The sequence below is a fragment of the Danio rerio genome, chromosome 10, assembly GCF_052040795.2.
Source record: "Danio rerio strain M-AB ecotype USA chromosome 10, GRCz13ab, whole genome shotgun sequence".
Lineage (NCBI taxonomy): Eukaryota > Metazoa > Chordata > Actinopteri > Cypriniformes > Danionidae > Danio > Danio rerio.
In genome coordinates, this window is record NC_141030.1 from 36,269,960 (window position 1) to 36,284,199 (window position 14,240).

General features: G+C 35.4%; 1 protein-coding gene across 3 annotated transcripts in view; it reads right to left on the reverse strand.

The window, feature by feature from the left end:
- Positions 1 to 1,976: 1,976 nt before the first annotated feature.
- mogat2 (monoacylglycerol O-acyltransferase 2) overlaps positions 1,977 to 14,240 on the reverse strand; it is an 83,096-nt gene continuing 70,832 nt past the window's right edge. For 2 of the 3 annotated variants that reach the window (NM_001006083.3, NM_001326700.1), the window contains 4 exon segments: positions 1,977 to 2,638; positions 5,962 to 6,161; positions 8,233 to 8,407; positions 9,139 to 9,343. In NM_001006083.3, coding sequence (NP_001006083.2) covers positions 2,484 to 2,638; positions 5,962 to 6,161; positions 8,233 to 8,407; positions 9,139 to 9,343 — 735 coding nt within the window. In that variant the 3' untranslated portion in view covers positions 1,977 to 2,483. 3 annotated transcript variants of the gene reach the window in all.

Consider the following 14,240-nt stretch of genomic DNA (forward strand, 5'->3'; position numbering starts at 1 on the left):
TATCCATCTGACGTCAAGACATTCATGTTTTACAATGAGCTTCATCTTAACTTCGGCTCACTACGTGTTGAAACTGTCTTCTGGGATTCAGTGGAGAAACTAGCAGATCTGTGTGTTCAGAGTCATTCAAACAGACAGGGGGAGAGTAGTAGTAAGTGGAGAAGATTTATTTTAGACATTTGTGGAGTTTTAAAGCACATATATAAAGAAAAATATGCTAAAATGGATTACTTTTGTTTGGCGAAAACAAACAAAAAAAGGAAAATTATGTCATCGTTTACTCACCCTTTACTTGTTCCAAACCAGTTGGAGTTTTTCCTTTTACAGATGTATTAAAGAATGCTGGAAACCTGCAAGCATTGACTTCCGTAGGAAAAACAAACACTATTGAAGTAATATAAACTCAAACTGGCATGGAAAATTACAGATATTTACATTAGATGTCGCCTATGTTGTTGTTGTCTATTGGAAGGAATGCATCAATAGAGCCGCCATTTTAGTACAGGGTAGCGCTCCCTTGAAATGAATGCGGGACCAAGGTGTAGTGGAGGACTGGCCATCCCGAGCCCAACATATGCTAACATTTAAAAATATATCTATGATCGGGAGTTACTACATCTGTACGCAGCACTAAAGTCCAGCATCTTCACACTGGCTTTACACTCAAAAAAATCAACTAGGCATGTATTGGATTTACAAAATAAAAATTTGTCAGATTGAAAAGAACAAATCAGGTTTACGTATGTTAAATGATTAATTCATGTTATTTGAAACTGAATCAAGAAATAATCAAATGAATTTGATCAGAACATGTTGATTCAATGAGACTGAGACGCTTCAAATCGACAACTCTCACTCTGGAGAGTCACTTCGCGCATATCAGTAGGTGGCGGTAGTGCGTTTGGATGTCACCATACGAAAACAACAAGAAGAAGTATCACCGCGTGTTTTCGGCACAGTTTGGGAATTGGTTTTCCCAAGAGCTTGAATGTTATGCATGTTATGTTGTTGGCTTAATGTTTCTTATACATTTTATATTACATATTACAATTTTGGATATTATATAACATTTTGTATCAGAATATTAAAGAAGAAATTTGTTTAAATGTGATTGGTGCCTGCTAAAGGCTATAATAAAAAAAAAATATAGCTCAGTTGGCGTTTCTGTGTGGAGTTTGCATGTTCTCCCTGCCTTCGCGTGGGTTTCCTCCGGGTGCTCCGGTTTCCCCCACAGTCCAAAGACATGTGGTACAGGTGAATTGGGTAAGCTAAATTGTCCGTAGTGTATGAGTGTGTGTGAATGTTTCCCAGATGGGTCGCGGCTGGAAGGGCATCCGCTGCGTAAAAAACTTGCTGGATAAGTTGGCGGTTCCTTCCGCTGTGGCGACACCGGATTAATAAAGGGACTAAGCCGACAAGAAAATGAATGAATGAATGAATGAATAAATTTAAACAACAATATTGCTGATTACTAGCTGATTTAACGAGACATAATTTCGTTAAAGTAAAGCTTTAGTGTTACATTGAATAAATTAGAATCATTTTAATTAGAATAACACAATACAAATATTTTGAGTCAATTAGTTGCAAAGAAGTTAGACTGACATATTGAAAACATGTTTTATCTACAAATGTGCTTTGTGTTCATACAACATGTTCAAAGCAGTTTAGGTTTACTTGATTGGATTAGATGCATAAAGGGTGCCACGATTAAATCATGTTCATTCAACAATTTTTTTTTTGAGTGTTGTCTTGACTAGTGCAACTGAATGACGTTTGTGCTGGGAGCACTGTACAAATATGGCTGAGGTATTGACGCATGCTCAGGGTCCGTATGCGATATCTAGTGTATATATATCCATGGGAAAAGGTAAACGTGAGTAAATGATGACCAAATTTAGATTTTGGGATGAACTATCCCTTAGAAGAAGGCAGACAGCATCAGATTGACGTGAATAAATCAGTTAATTCAATGATAAACTTGAAGCAAGTGGGTTTTAATTTACTTGTAAAGTAACATTTTGCAATATCCACAAGTTGAAGTGTATCTAAAGTATGACTGTAACTGTAATTCAGTCATTTATCAGGAAATAAAATGTTGATGGTACATTCAACAGTTGTTATATCTACCAAAATAATGACGGTTTAAAAGTCAGCAATAAACAACGCACACATGCACAAACTTGTACAGCTATCTTTATGAGGACTTCCCATAGATGTAATGATTGTTATACTGTACAAACTGTATATTCTATCCCCCTACCCCTAAACCCAACCCTCACAGAAAACAATCGGCATTTTTACATTTTCTAAATATTAAATTCAGTGTGATTCATGAGCCATTTTGAACATTAGAACCAAACAAATGTCCCCACAAGGTCAAATGTAGTGGTATTGCTATATATGTGAAGACATTTGGTTCCTACAATGTAAGAAATACAAGGTACAAACACACAAACTCATCGTCAACATAAGTGATCATCTCACTGGAACACCAGATGAGTGTCTTCAGGTACTCCATAATTTCCCTTGTGGTCCTCGAACAGCCGTGCCAGTTCATCCATATAGCGCTGATGATAGACGTCCAATTCTTCTGCTGTTGGTTTCTCATTTTTCTCCACTGGAATTGGCCTACCCACTGAAAAATACAAAGGAGACCATTTAAATATGAGCTTTAGAGCTGAAACACAAAAATAAGTGGAAAGACAGACGGAGATAGATCAACTTCATGATGAAATGTAACTAGTTTACGTATTGTCAGAAAAGCGCCAGAAATTAGCCATCTTTCCTACAAAAAGCAAACTAGTAATAACTATTATATACATATGAAAACCTAACTATTTACTAAAGCAGGGGTTCTCAAATGGTTTGGCCATAGGACCCACATTTTTACATGTTCATCAGGCCGCGACCCAAATTTTTAGGAACTATAAAAGGAATTATAATTCATTTGTTATCATACACAAGTAGTGACAGATAAATCATAAGAAATTCACCAAGACTTACAAATAAACAATATTTTATTGCTGTCATTTAACAAAAATGTATCAAATTATAAAAATATTACACAGTAAAAACGACAAATACTGTAAACAGTGGTTAGGGTAAGGACAGGTTCAGTTACCATGAACTAAACTGAACTGTTAATAAAACATGTCTGGTTTCTAAATGTCGTTTTAATTCAGAAGGTTTCATGCTCTCTTGTGAGAGCACCTCACTACATATGACACTAAGGCTTTAAGTCTGTTTTTGTCGTCAAAATATGTAATTCCATACTTTACATAATCGGGGTCGCACTTGCGCTTCAACATTTTTGTTTCTATAATTAAATGAAATTTCACATGTCAAACGGTAGAGTTGTCGCGTATGCATTTCAAAATAAAAGTCCAGTACAAGCAAAATAAGTAAAAAGTTAAACTTTTGTTGTTGTTTTTCTCCGCCACCCACTGAAAATGTTCCCACAACCCACTTTTGGGTTGCGACCCACCAGTTGAGAAACACTGTATTAAAGGATGAGCAAATCCTACTACAGTTTTTCCTCAATTGCTTTGGCTCAATTCTCAATTGTAATTTTTATTTTTCAAAACAATACGTTTAGATCTCAGAATATCTAGCTTATTCTTTACATCAGATTGGTATTTCTTACTGATTTAAGCAAATTGCAAATCTTTTTGCCATGTGTGGAAACAGTAAGGTCAATTGTCTGTAGTTTGGACAAAAACTAATTGCATATGGCTTGTTGATCAAAACTGATGAGTCGATTCTTCTTTAAACGCTCAAACTCTTCACAACTTCTCAATCATTGCTCATTGTGGAAGCCAACTCAAAACTGTTTATTTAAATATTAAGTCATATGTACTGTATGTGCACGTTTACACCATTAATATCTGATATTGAAGTTGTTTGTAATGTCTGCTAAATTGGTAAATGACCTCTAGTCAATACAATTTGTACCATATATTTATCATATAGTATACCAAACTATTTATACAAACTATATATGCACTGTAAAACCCAACAGTCAACTTTACCAATTGAAATGAGTAAAGTTAACTCAAAATTGACTGAAAGTTAATTCTACTCACTTGAAAAGAGTTTTGAACTCTAAATACCTTATTACTTCAACTTAAATGGAGTAAGTTCACAGTACTCATACAGATTAGTTTTTTAACTCAAATGGTTTGTAGCAATCGCTTTGCTCAAATGGTTTGAGTTGCCTTAACTTATTGGGTTATAGAGTACTCAGTTGGTTTAGGTTCTCTTCATTTATTGGGTTTTACTGTGCCTTAATTGCTTTGTTTACTCAAATGGATTAAGTTCACAGTACTCATTAGGATTAGTTTTTGAACTTAAATGGTTTGTTGCAATCGGTTTCGTCAAATGGTTTGAGTTACCTTAACTTTTTGGGTTTTACAGTACAGACATACAATCACTACATTCACAATCCTGAACTGCAGTACCACATGGAAGAGCAATTGGAAGTAGTGTCATCTCTGGCAAGGTCAACAAGAGTGACAGGATGTCCACCAAGAATGATTTTTTTTCATGGATGATATTTTGTAGTTTATTGTCTGTATTTGTGTTACCATAAGAAATATGCAATAGAGTAATTGGACAAGCAAGATTGCACTTTGCATGTAATACATTTGTACACAAATGAAGTACTGTATAAATACAAGTGTTCATTTGTTTTTTAGATTTTCTATGTACTATTCACTCTTCTCAATAAATATCAGCTATTTTTAAACCTTATTTTCCATGATTGACTGTCATGGTGAAAAAACAACTGATCATTTTGAGCAGTGTGGCTCACACAATGACAACTACAGTTTATGTTTTGGTGGCCTTGGCCAAATCACTGACAGGATAACTAGGTTTTGAAGCATGAATTCAATGTTTTGGGTGATGAACTAGATTTTGCAGACATGCAATAAAGTTCTGAAGCTCCAGTAAATCGTTTTGACAGTTACACTCACAGTTTAGAGGATGTTAGGACTGTCTCAGTCTTTCAGTTTAATATGAATTTTTTAAATCAAATAAATCAAAAAGTAATAAATTGCTGTGAGATTGCTTTGGTTTGTTAGTTAGATGGATGAATGGATGGATGGATGATAAATGAATGGATGGATAAATGAATGGATGGATGGATATAGAGGATGGATGGATGGATGGATGGATGGAGGGACAGACAGAAGGACGTACAAACGGACAGACGGACGGATGGATGGACGGACCAAAAGACACAGACAGACTGACAGACGGATGGATGGATGGATGGATGGATGGATGGATGGAGGGACAGACAGAAGGACGTACAAACGGACAGACGGACGGATGGATGGACGGACCAAAAGACACAGACAGACTGACAGACGGATGGATAGATGGATGGATGAATGGATGGATGGATGGATGGAAAGATAGAGTAGATGGATGGATGGATGGAGTGGATATAGTGGATGGATGGATGAATTGGTGGATGAGTAAATAGATGGATGGATGGATGGATGGATGGATGGATGGATGGGTAAACGGATGGATAGATGGATGGATGGATGAATGGATAGATGGATGGATAGATGGATGAATGGATGGATGGATGGATGGATAGATGGATGAATGGATGGATGGATGGATAGATGAATTGGCATACAGATGGACAGACAGACAGACAGACAGACAGACAGACAGACAGATAGATAGATAGATAGATAGATAGATAGATAGATAGATAGATAGATAGATAGATAGATAGATAGATAGATAGATAGATAGATAGATAGATAGATAGATAGATAGATAGATAAGATTAAGCATTTCTACACTACAATGAAATACATGAACAAATACAAAAATACATGACTCAGAAAACTGAGAGAGGTCATTTCATCTGTATAGCATGACAAAGGGTCGTTTGAAATTAGTCTTAATAAAGTTTCAGTAATATTTGCTTGTACTCACCAACAGTGTTGATGGGCTTTCTGTAAGGCATCAGGCCGAAGGTGTACTGGAAAACTCCTCGCGCATGAAAGAGAGGAAGAGAAACACCCATGATGCGCTGCAGACGCTCTTGAATGTATCGCAGCCATGTGCCACGAGGATTCTGCACCTGGTCAAACACCTCGTTCTCTCCAAACGAATATATAGGAACCAAATCTGCACTACAGTAAGAATAAAATAAGATAGTTTTGATTAAAAACAGAAGCGAGAGAGGAAAATAATGTCTACAAATGAAATAAATAAAGAGACATGAAACATTCATGTGCAGATTTAACATATAAACTATCTGAAAGTAGAATGTCAGAATCAAATTTGCAGACAAAAATCTAATGCAGATGTGAATCTTGACATTGAAATTATGTCATTGGTAGAATGTACAGATTGCTAAATGATTAGTTAACCCAAAATTGAAAGTTCTGTTCTTAATTACTCAAATCAATATAATTTAAACAAAATGCTTATTTTAGATGACCCTCCATAGACGGTAAAGTTCTAGAGATGTTCAAAGTCCAGAAAAGGAACCAAACCCTTCATTAAAACAATGTGATTTCTGAATGATACTAAACTCCAAGAACACTTTTTCATGGCAAAATAAAGAAAAACTGTTAATCTCTTCAGCAAACACAGTCTTGTTTACAGAATTTTGTCACACACATTTTTTGGAGCTATATAAGATCACAGCTGAACTACCGAAGTTACATGGAATGCTTTGGTTCTCTGGACCACTGAAGTCAATGGAGGAAGAGAGAGCTCCTGGATTTCATTTAAAAGATCTCAATTTCTGAACTTGGACCACAGAGATTTATACATTTTATTAAAATATATTGTATAAGCGTTTCATTGATATATCCTCACCTTGGAATTATAAGGTTCTATCTGCGTTCTGAACGATTTTGAGATATTGAGCTTCAAAGTATTTGCATTCCATATAGCCAACAGTATGTGTGTAACATTTGTTTTTTTGGTCCCACTTTATATTAAGTGTCCTTAACTACTATGTACTTACATCAAAAAATAAATACAATGTACATACTTTGTTCATAAAGGTGCTCTTGAGTTGGGATAGGGGTTGGGTTAGGGACAGGTTTGGTGGTGTGGGTAGGTTTATGGTTGGGTTAAGGTGTAGGGAATGGTCAGCAGTGTATTTACAAATGTAATTACATACCGGTATTTAATCAAGCATAAGTATACAGTAAATACATGTATTTACATAATAAGTACATTGTAGCAAACTATTAATTCCTGTGTAAGTACATATTAGTTAAGGCCACTTAATATAAAGTGGGACCATTTTTTTTTTTTAATAAAACGTCTGAAAATGACAAACGATATATATAATTTGTTAGATTTGGACGATATTTTGCAGAGACACACCTTTTTGTATACAACTAAGTGTTTAAAAAATCCAAAATACTGAGCAAATCACATTTGAAGTTGTCCAAATTAAATTCTTAGCAATGCACATTACTTATCTACTTACTCTCAAGGTCATTTATTTCGAAGTTGATATTTAGTCGCATCATATTGGTGTTACGTAAAATCTACTTTTCTGATGTGGGTTGTCAGCCCAACGCTCAACCCTCAACATGGAGGCCCAGGACATACACACATACACTACGGACAATTTAGCTTACCCAATTCACCTACACCACATGAACTGACTCAGACAGTGCTCGAACCAGCAACCTTCTTGCTGTGAGGCGATAGCGCTACCCACTGCACCACTGTGTCACCCCCAGCAATGCACATCAACTAATGCAAATTGACTTTTGATAAAATTACTGTAGGGAATTTGCTACATGTATTTATACAACTTGATCCTATCTTTAAATTCAAATGATTTTTGCCATAAAATAAAAAATTATAAGTTTGACCCATACAATAATGTATTTATGGTTACTGCCAAAAATAAACCCAATTCAAATCCAGGGTCACATTTGTGTTTTGAAAGTGAATGATGGTCTCAGGGGTTTGGAATGACATGAGAATGAATGATAAATGTTCATTTCTGGGTGAACTAACCCTTCAAACTCTTTAGTTTTTGCCACAGAGCGTTATGTAAATGTAGAACTATTACGTTCCAATGCAAGTTGCACAAGTTTGCATTTCATAAATGAGCAACTTTGGCAATATGGCAACAAATAACTGGCACAAACACAAAAGACAAACTCTTGTGTCAACAAGAGACAACCTGTTAAACTATTAAGTGATCAGGAGAAAGCTCTTGCTTACCCGTGCTCTATTGCAAGCTTAATAAAGCCTTTCTTATTGGCCAGGTGAACGGTGTAGTCACCAGGATGTGCATCCAAAGCTTCAGGAGCTCCACCGACTGCAATGACCACCGCATTCCCTCCACCCTTCCTCCGGAGCAGATAACTGGCACTCTCCTTGTCTGATGGAACCAGCCCTGGAATACACACACGTGTTTGTTTTTGTGAGCAGTAGGGATGTTACATAGGTTTCCATTGATTTTATACTGGTAAAACTGTATTTTCTAATGCCTTTACCTAGGGATGCATCGACATGGATTTTTTTGGCCGATACCGATAACTCTTTAGACTTGGAGGCCGTATAGCTGATATGTATAGGCCGATAATTATAAATAATTCAAAATGTTATATTTTTATACAGCAAACTACATAAGAGATTGAACTGCTCTTTTCCCAGAGATGGGTTGCAGCTGGAAGGGCATCCGCTTCGTAAAAACCTGCTGGATAAGTTGGTGGTTCATTCCGCTGTGTCGACCCCCGGGTCCTTTTGACCACCAAAATAATGACACAAAAAGGTTTATAATATAAGGAAGGTTTTATCATATCTAAAAGCTTCAATTCCTAATGAAAAATGTACTGTACGCTGAATTTTGTAAATTTTTGGCCAGCTTTTTTTACATCAAAAACATGTAATAAAACTGCAGTGAATTAGGATATTTTTGGCACCAACTGAATATGAGGTCAATTTACATCAAGGCAGTCATCTGAAATCAGTCTTTAATGCCATTTGTGCCTACTGGGATGTGAATATCTTTACATTTTCAAGTCCTAATGTTAACATCTTCGAGGCACTTTACCTCAAATAGAGTTTTTTAATTATAAAGTTAGTTGTAAATTTGTTTATCTTACAGTGCATCAAACTACTGACCTGCTGACATGATGTAATCTCTGAAGAAGGGGGCTCTGAACCAGAGAGGCAGCATGAGAAGGTTGCTCTTTATCCCAGGGAAGAGTTTGCTAAATCCAGTCGCCTCCGTGCAGAAATTTGTAAAAGCACCAGCCACGAGAATACCATGAGGATGGAAACCCATCACATAGTTCTTCCTAGTGTCCAAGTCAGCCGTCTTTATCAGCTAATAAAACAACAAAGACAAATAAATGTCATCAAACAGAAGTTCTCTTTCCTATTGTGACATATGAAACGGCTTCATGGACAAGAATAGATGTTGGATGTTTTCGGCATAATTTTTAGACATGTCAATTTGATTTTGAATGATAATAATAATAATAATATTCACACATTACACATGTCACATAATAGTAAATATTAATGTATTTACAAACATGAACTAATAATGAACTTGTCCACTATTTACTAATCACAGTTCAACATTTACGTCAAATCCAATGCTTGATCAATTCAAATTCAAATTCATGCTTGTTAGTATTAGTAAATGCAATGTGAGTTAACCACGAACAAAGTATGTAACAGGAATGAGAGAGTGAAAATCAATTACCTCCTAAGACATTTTTAAGACTCTTTCCATACAGTTTAGGACCTCATATCCACTGTAGGTTTCCACTGGTAACATTGGTGACATTTTAACTCAACAGTATATTTACTAAATATTAATTTGTAAGAAACTAATCCTAAACTAAAACATTATTCATATACTGTATAAAAACAAAGACTATAGAATACACAAGACATGTCACTCGTATAGTTTTAAATGGGAAGAAGTGTAACGATCGATATGCCCTGCTGAAAAATCCAGCTTAAACCAGCCTAGGATGGTAGGCTAGTTTTAGATGGTTGACCAGCCTGGTTTTAGAGGGGTTTTGGCCATTTTCAGGCTGGTTTCCAGCCATTTCCAGCCTGGTCTTAGCTGGTCAGGCTGGAAAGTGACCAGCTAAAACCATCTAAAACCAGCTTGACCATCCTGGTTTAAGCTGGACTGGTCAAGCTGGTTTTAGCTGGTCATTTCCATTTTATCCTCTCCAGCTAAAACCAGGCTGGAAATGGTTGGAAACCAGCCTGGAAATGGCTGGAAACCAGCCTGGAAGTGGCCAAAACCCCTCTAAAACCAGGCTGGTCGATCAGCTAAAACCAGGCACTCATCCTAGGCTGGTTTAAGCTGGATTTTTCAGGGTGGTGAAAGAAGTCCTGCCTACGAGTGCAAGAGTCAATCAGGGATTGCTATAGACTGATGATTCTTCAGGAACTCGGACCAGACATAAGTTTCAGCAGATTTTGTGATTAGTGACTAGAATGACTAGAATTTAGAAATTAAACTAAAGAGACAGTTGCTGTTTAATTTTATTGGTGTTTCCTAATATGAAATTTAAATGTAAGCTTGGCAAGAAATTTTGTAGAATGTAGTTTCCCTATTCAAACAGAATGCCTGAGCATACTGCCCAAGAGGCATTTCAAAGATAGCCACCGAGTGAAATGACTTGCCTTAAAGGGACTTTGATAAAAAAAGCTAATCCAGCAGGTGGCGCCTAAAGAACTGCAGAAATAGCACTGTTTCCCTGGTTACTAAAGTAAACAAAGCAGCGGGATGTCAAATCTAGCAAGGTTTTATTGATTTTAATAACTCCAATATTCGCAGATTAAATTCAGGCAAACATTAGCATACAACCATACCAGAAGCGCATTTAACCAATAAACGAGGTAAGCGGCTGCTTAGGGCCCCAGGAAATCTCGGGGGCCCCAAAAAATATCTAGAAGTATAACTTGTACCTATATACCTACCTATATATATATATATATATATATATATATATATATATAATTCAGGGGGTTTGATAATTCTGATTGCAACTGTAAAACATATGCCTATATGAGCAAATCGTACTAAATTGAATGAGATTGTACAAATTCATACGAATTAGCCACGTTTTTATCATATATTGTACGGTGATAGTCAAACAAATACATTTTCAGTAAAATTTACAATAAAATATAATATTATTATAGTAATGTTATGTAATAACATTCATTCATTCATTTTCGGCCTAGTCCCTTTATTAATCTGGGGTTGCCACAGTGGTACAACCCGCCAATTTATCCAGCACATTTTTACGCAGCGGATGCCCTTCCAGCCGCAATTCATGACTGGTAAACATTCATTCACACTCATACAGTACAATTTAGCCTACCCAACTCACCGGTCCCGCATATCTTTGGACGTTTGGGGGAAACCAGAGCACCTGGAGGAAACCCACATGAACATGGGGAGAACACGCAAACTCAACAAAGAATTGCCAATTGACCCAGCCGAGGCTCGAACCAGCGACCTTCTTTCTGTGAGGCGACATCGCTACCTACTGCGACACTACGTTGCCCTGTTATGTAATAATATTATAAAATAAAATATTATACATCTGCAAAAATTTGTCCATTACCCCCAAATCATGGAGCAGTCAAGCTCATTTATATGTATATATATATATATATATATATATATATATATATATATATATATATATATATATATATATATATTTATAATCTTTATCTGTAAATTAAACTAATCATCAACTAAAATGTGGAGATTGCATTGCAATCCATTAACTAATGTTAACAAAGACGAATATATATTGTAATAAGTGTATTGTTCATTGTTAGTTCATGTAAATAAATACATTATTTAATCAAACTTATGGTAAAGTGTTTTACGATAATAATAATAATAATAATAATAATAATAATAATAATAATAATAATATTGGGTAGCGCGATGGCTCAGTGGTTAGCATTGTCGCCTCACAGCAAGAAGGTCGCTGGCTCGAGTCCAGGCTAGGCCAGTTGGCATTTCTGTGTGGAGTTTGCATGTTCTCCCCGTGTTCATGTGGGTTTCCTCTGGGTACTCCAGTTTCCCCTAGAGTCCAAAGACATGTGCTTTAGATGAAATTGAATAAACTAAATTGGCCGTATGAGTGTGTGTGTGTGTGTGTGTGTGTGTGTGTGTGTGTGTGTGTGTGTGTGTGAAGTTTCCCAGTACTTGGTTGCGGCTGGAACTGCATTCGCTGTGTAAAAGGAATATGCTAGAATAGTTGGCGGTTCATTCCGCTGTGGCGACCTCTGAAATAGAGACTAAGCCGAAGGAAGATGAATGAATGAATAATAATAATAATAATAATAATAATAATACAAATATTAATAATAATAATAATAATAAAATGATCAAATAAACTATGATAATCTATTAAAAATGATCTTCTGATCTCATGGTGATTGTGTTTTCAAATAAGCAAAAATTTTCAGAAAACAAAAAAGGCAGTTGTTAAAGGTCAATGATCATGTGTTGTTCATGTGCAGTGCAAAGGCTCTATTTTGACCTTTCACACTGATCTAGGATCAGTTAATACTAATAAGAGCTTCAACAGATTCAGCCCTAAACCAACAGCACTCAACAGACTGGTTTCTTTGTGGTTAGATGTTAAAGCTTCGGACTGACATTCAGAAAACCAGACAATTCTGAGAACCAGTGTAAGAATTTCCAGCAGATTTTCCATGAAAAAAAATCAACCACCAGTGTGAAACACGCTTTCATAGACATTCAGTGATCTTTCTATCGTAATATCCATTCAACCTATAACATAAACCCAAATCACTGGCTGTGACTAAGAGTCTGTTCGTGCCATTTTAAAAACATGACAAATGTCCGTTCAAAATCACAATGGCCCTCAGAGACTCTGCCGTGGCTCCGCTTCTCACGAACATCAAGTCAAACTGTCATTGATTGTTCATTGGGTAACTCTCATTAAAGCTGGAGAGTTGTGAATGAAACAAAGGATATATTTAGAGTACTCATTTCTTGCAGTTTATTTGTAAATTGGTAAAGATGGAATAATTAGTTTTAATAATTAGTTCTACACACACACACACACACACCCATACATATATATATATATATATATATATATATATATATATATATATATATATATATATATATATATATATATGTATGTATATATGTATGTATATAAATTTTTTTTCATTTTTAGTGTTATGACCTAAAATACTGTTTGGGTTATTTATGTAGGTGTACATATTTCATTTATATTTTATTTGTGTGATAATTAGTTTTAATAATTAGTTCTACACACACACACACACACACACACACACACATATACATATATATATATATATATATATATACACATATATATATATATATAAATATATATATATATATATATATACATACATATATACATACATATATACACATATATACATACATATATATATACATACATACATACATATATATATATATACATACATACATACATACATACATACATATATATATATATATATATATATATATATATATATATATATATATATATATATATATATATATATATATATATATATATTTTTTTTTTTTTTTTTTTTTTTTTTTTTTGTGTTATGACATAAAATACTGTTTGGGTTATTTATGTAGGTGCACATATTTCATTTATATTTGATTTGTGTGACCACTGTTACAAAGGACTGGATATCTATTAAGAATTTTGCACAAAACAATCTGATATTACAGGAAAGGACGTTGTGATGTTTTAAAGAATAGTGTTGGAGATTTACCTACCTTTTAATCTTTTCATATTTATGACAAACATTAGAAGTTCTAAAGCAGCTGTTTCCTAGTAAAAGACGTGATAGTGTCATTAGGAACTAAATTGGAAATGACGTTATTTTAATATAGTCAGTCGTGAACTGAGGTGGGCCGGTCTAAGGCTTGAAACTCCAGGGCTGAGAAGGACCCAGCCCAGCTTAATAATGTTCATGTCTGGTGACTGGGCTGGCCAATCCTGGAGCACATTGACCTTTTTTGCTTTCAGGAACTAACTCGGAGGCTCAGGTATGAGAAGGAGCGCTGTCCTGTTGAAGAATTTGCCCTCTCCCGTGGTTTGTAATGTAATGAGCAGCACAAATATCTTGATACTTCAGGCTGTTGATGTTACCATCCACTCTGCAGATCTCTTGCACGCCCCCATACTGAATGT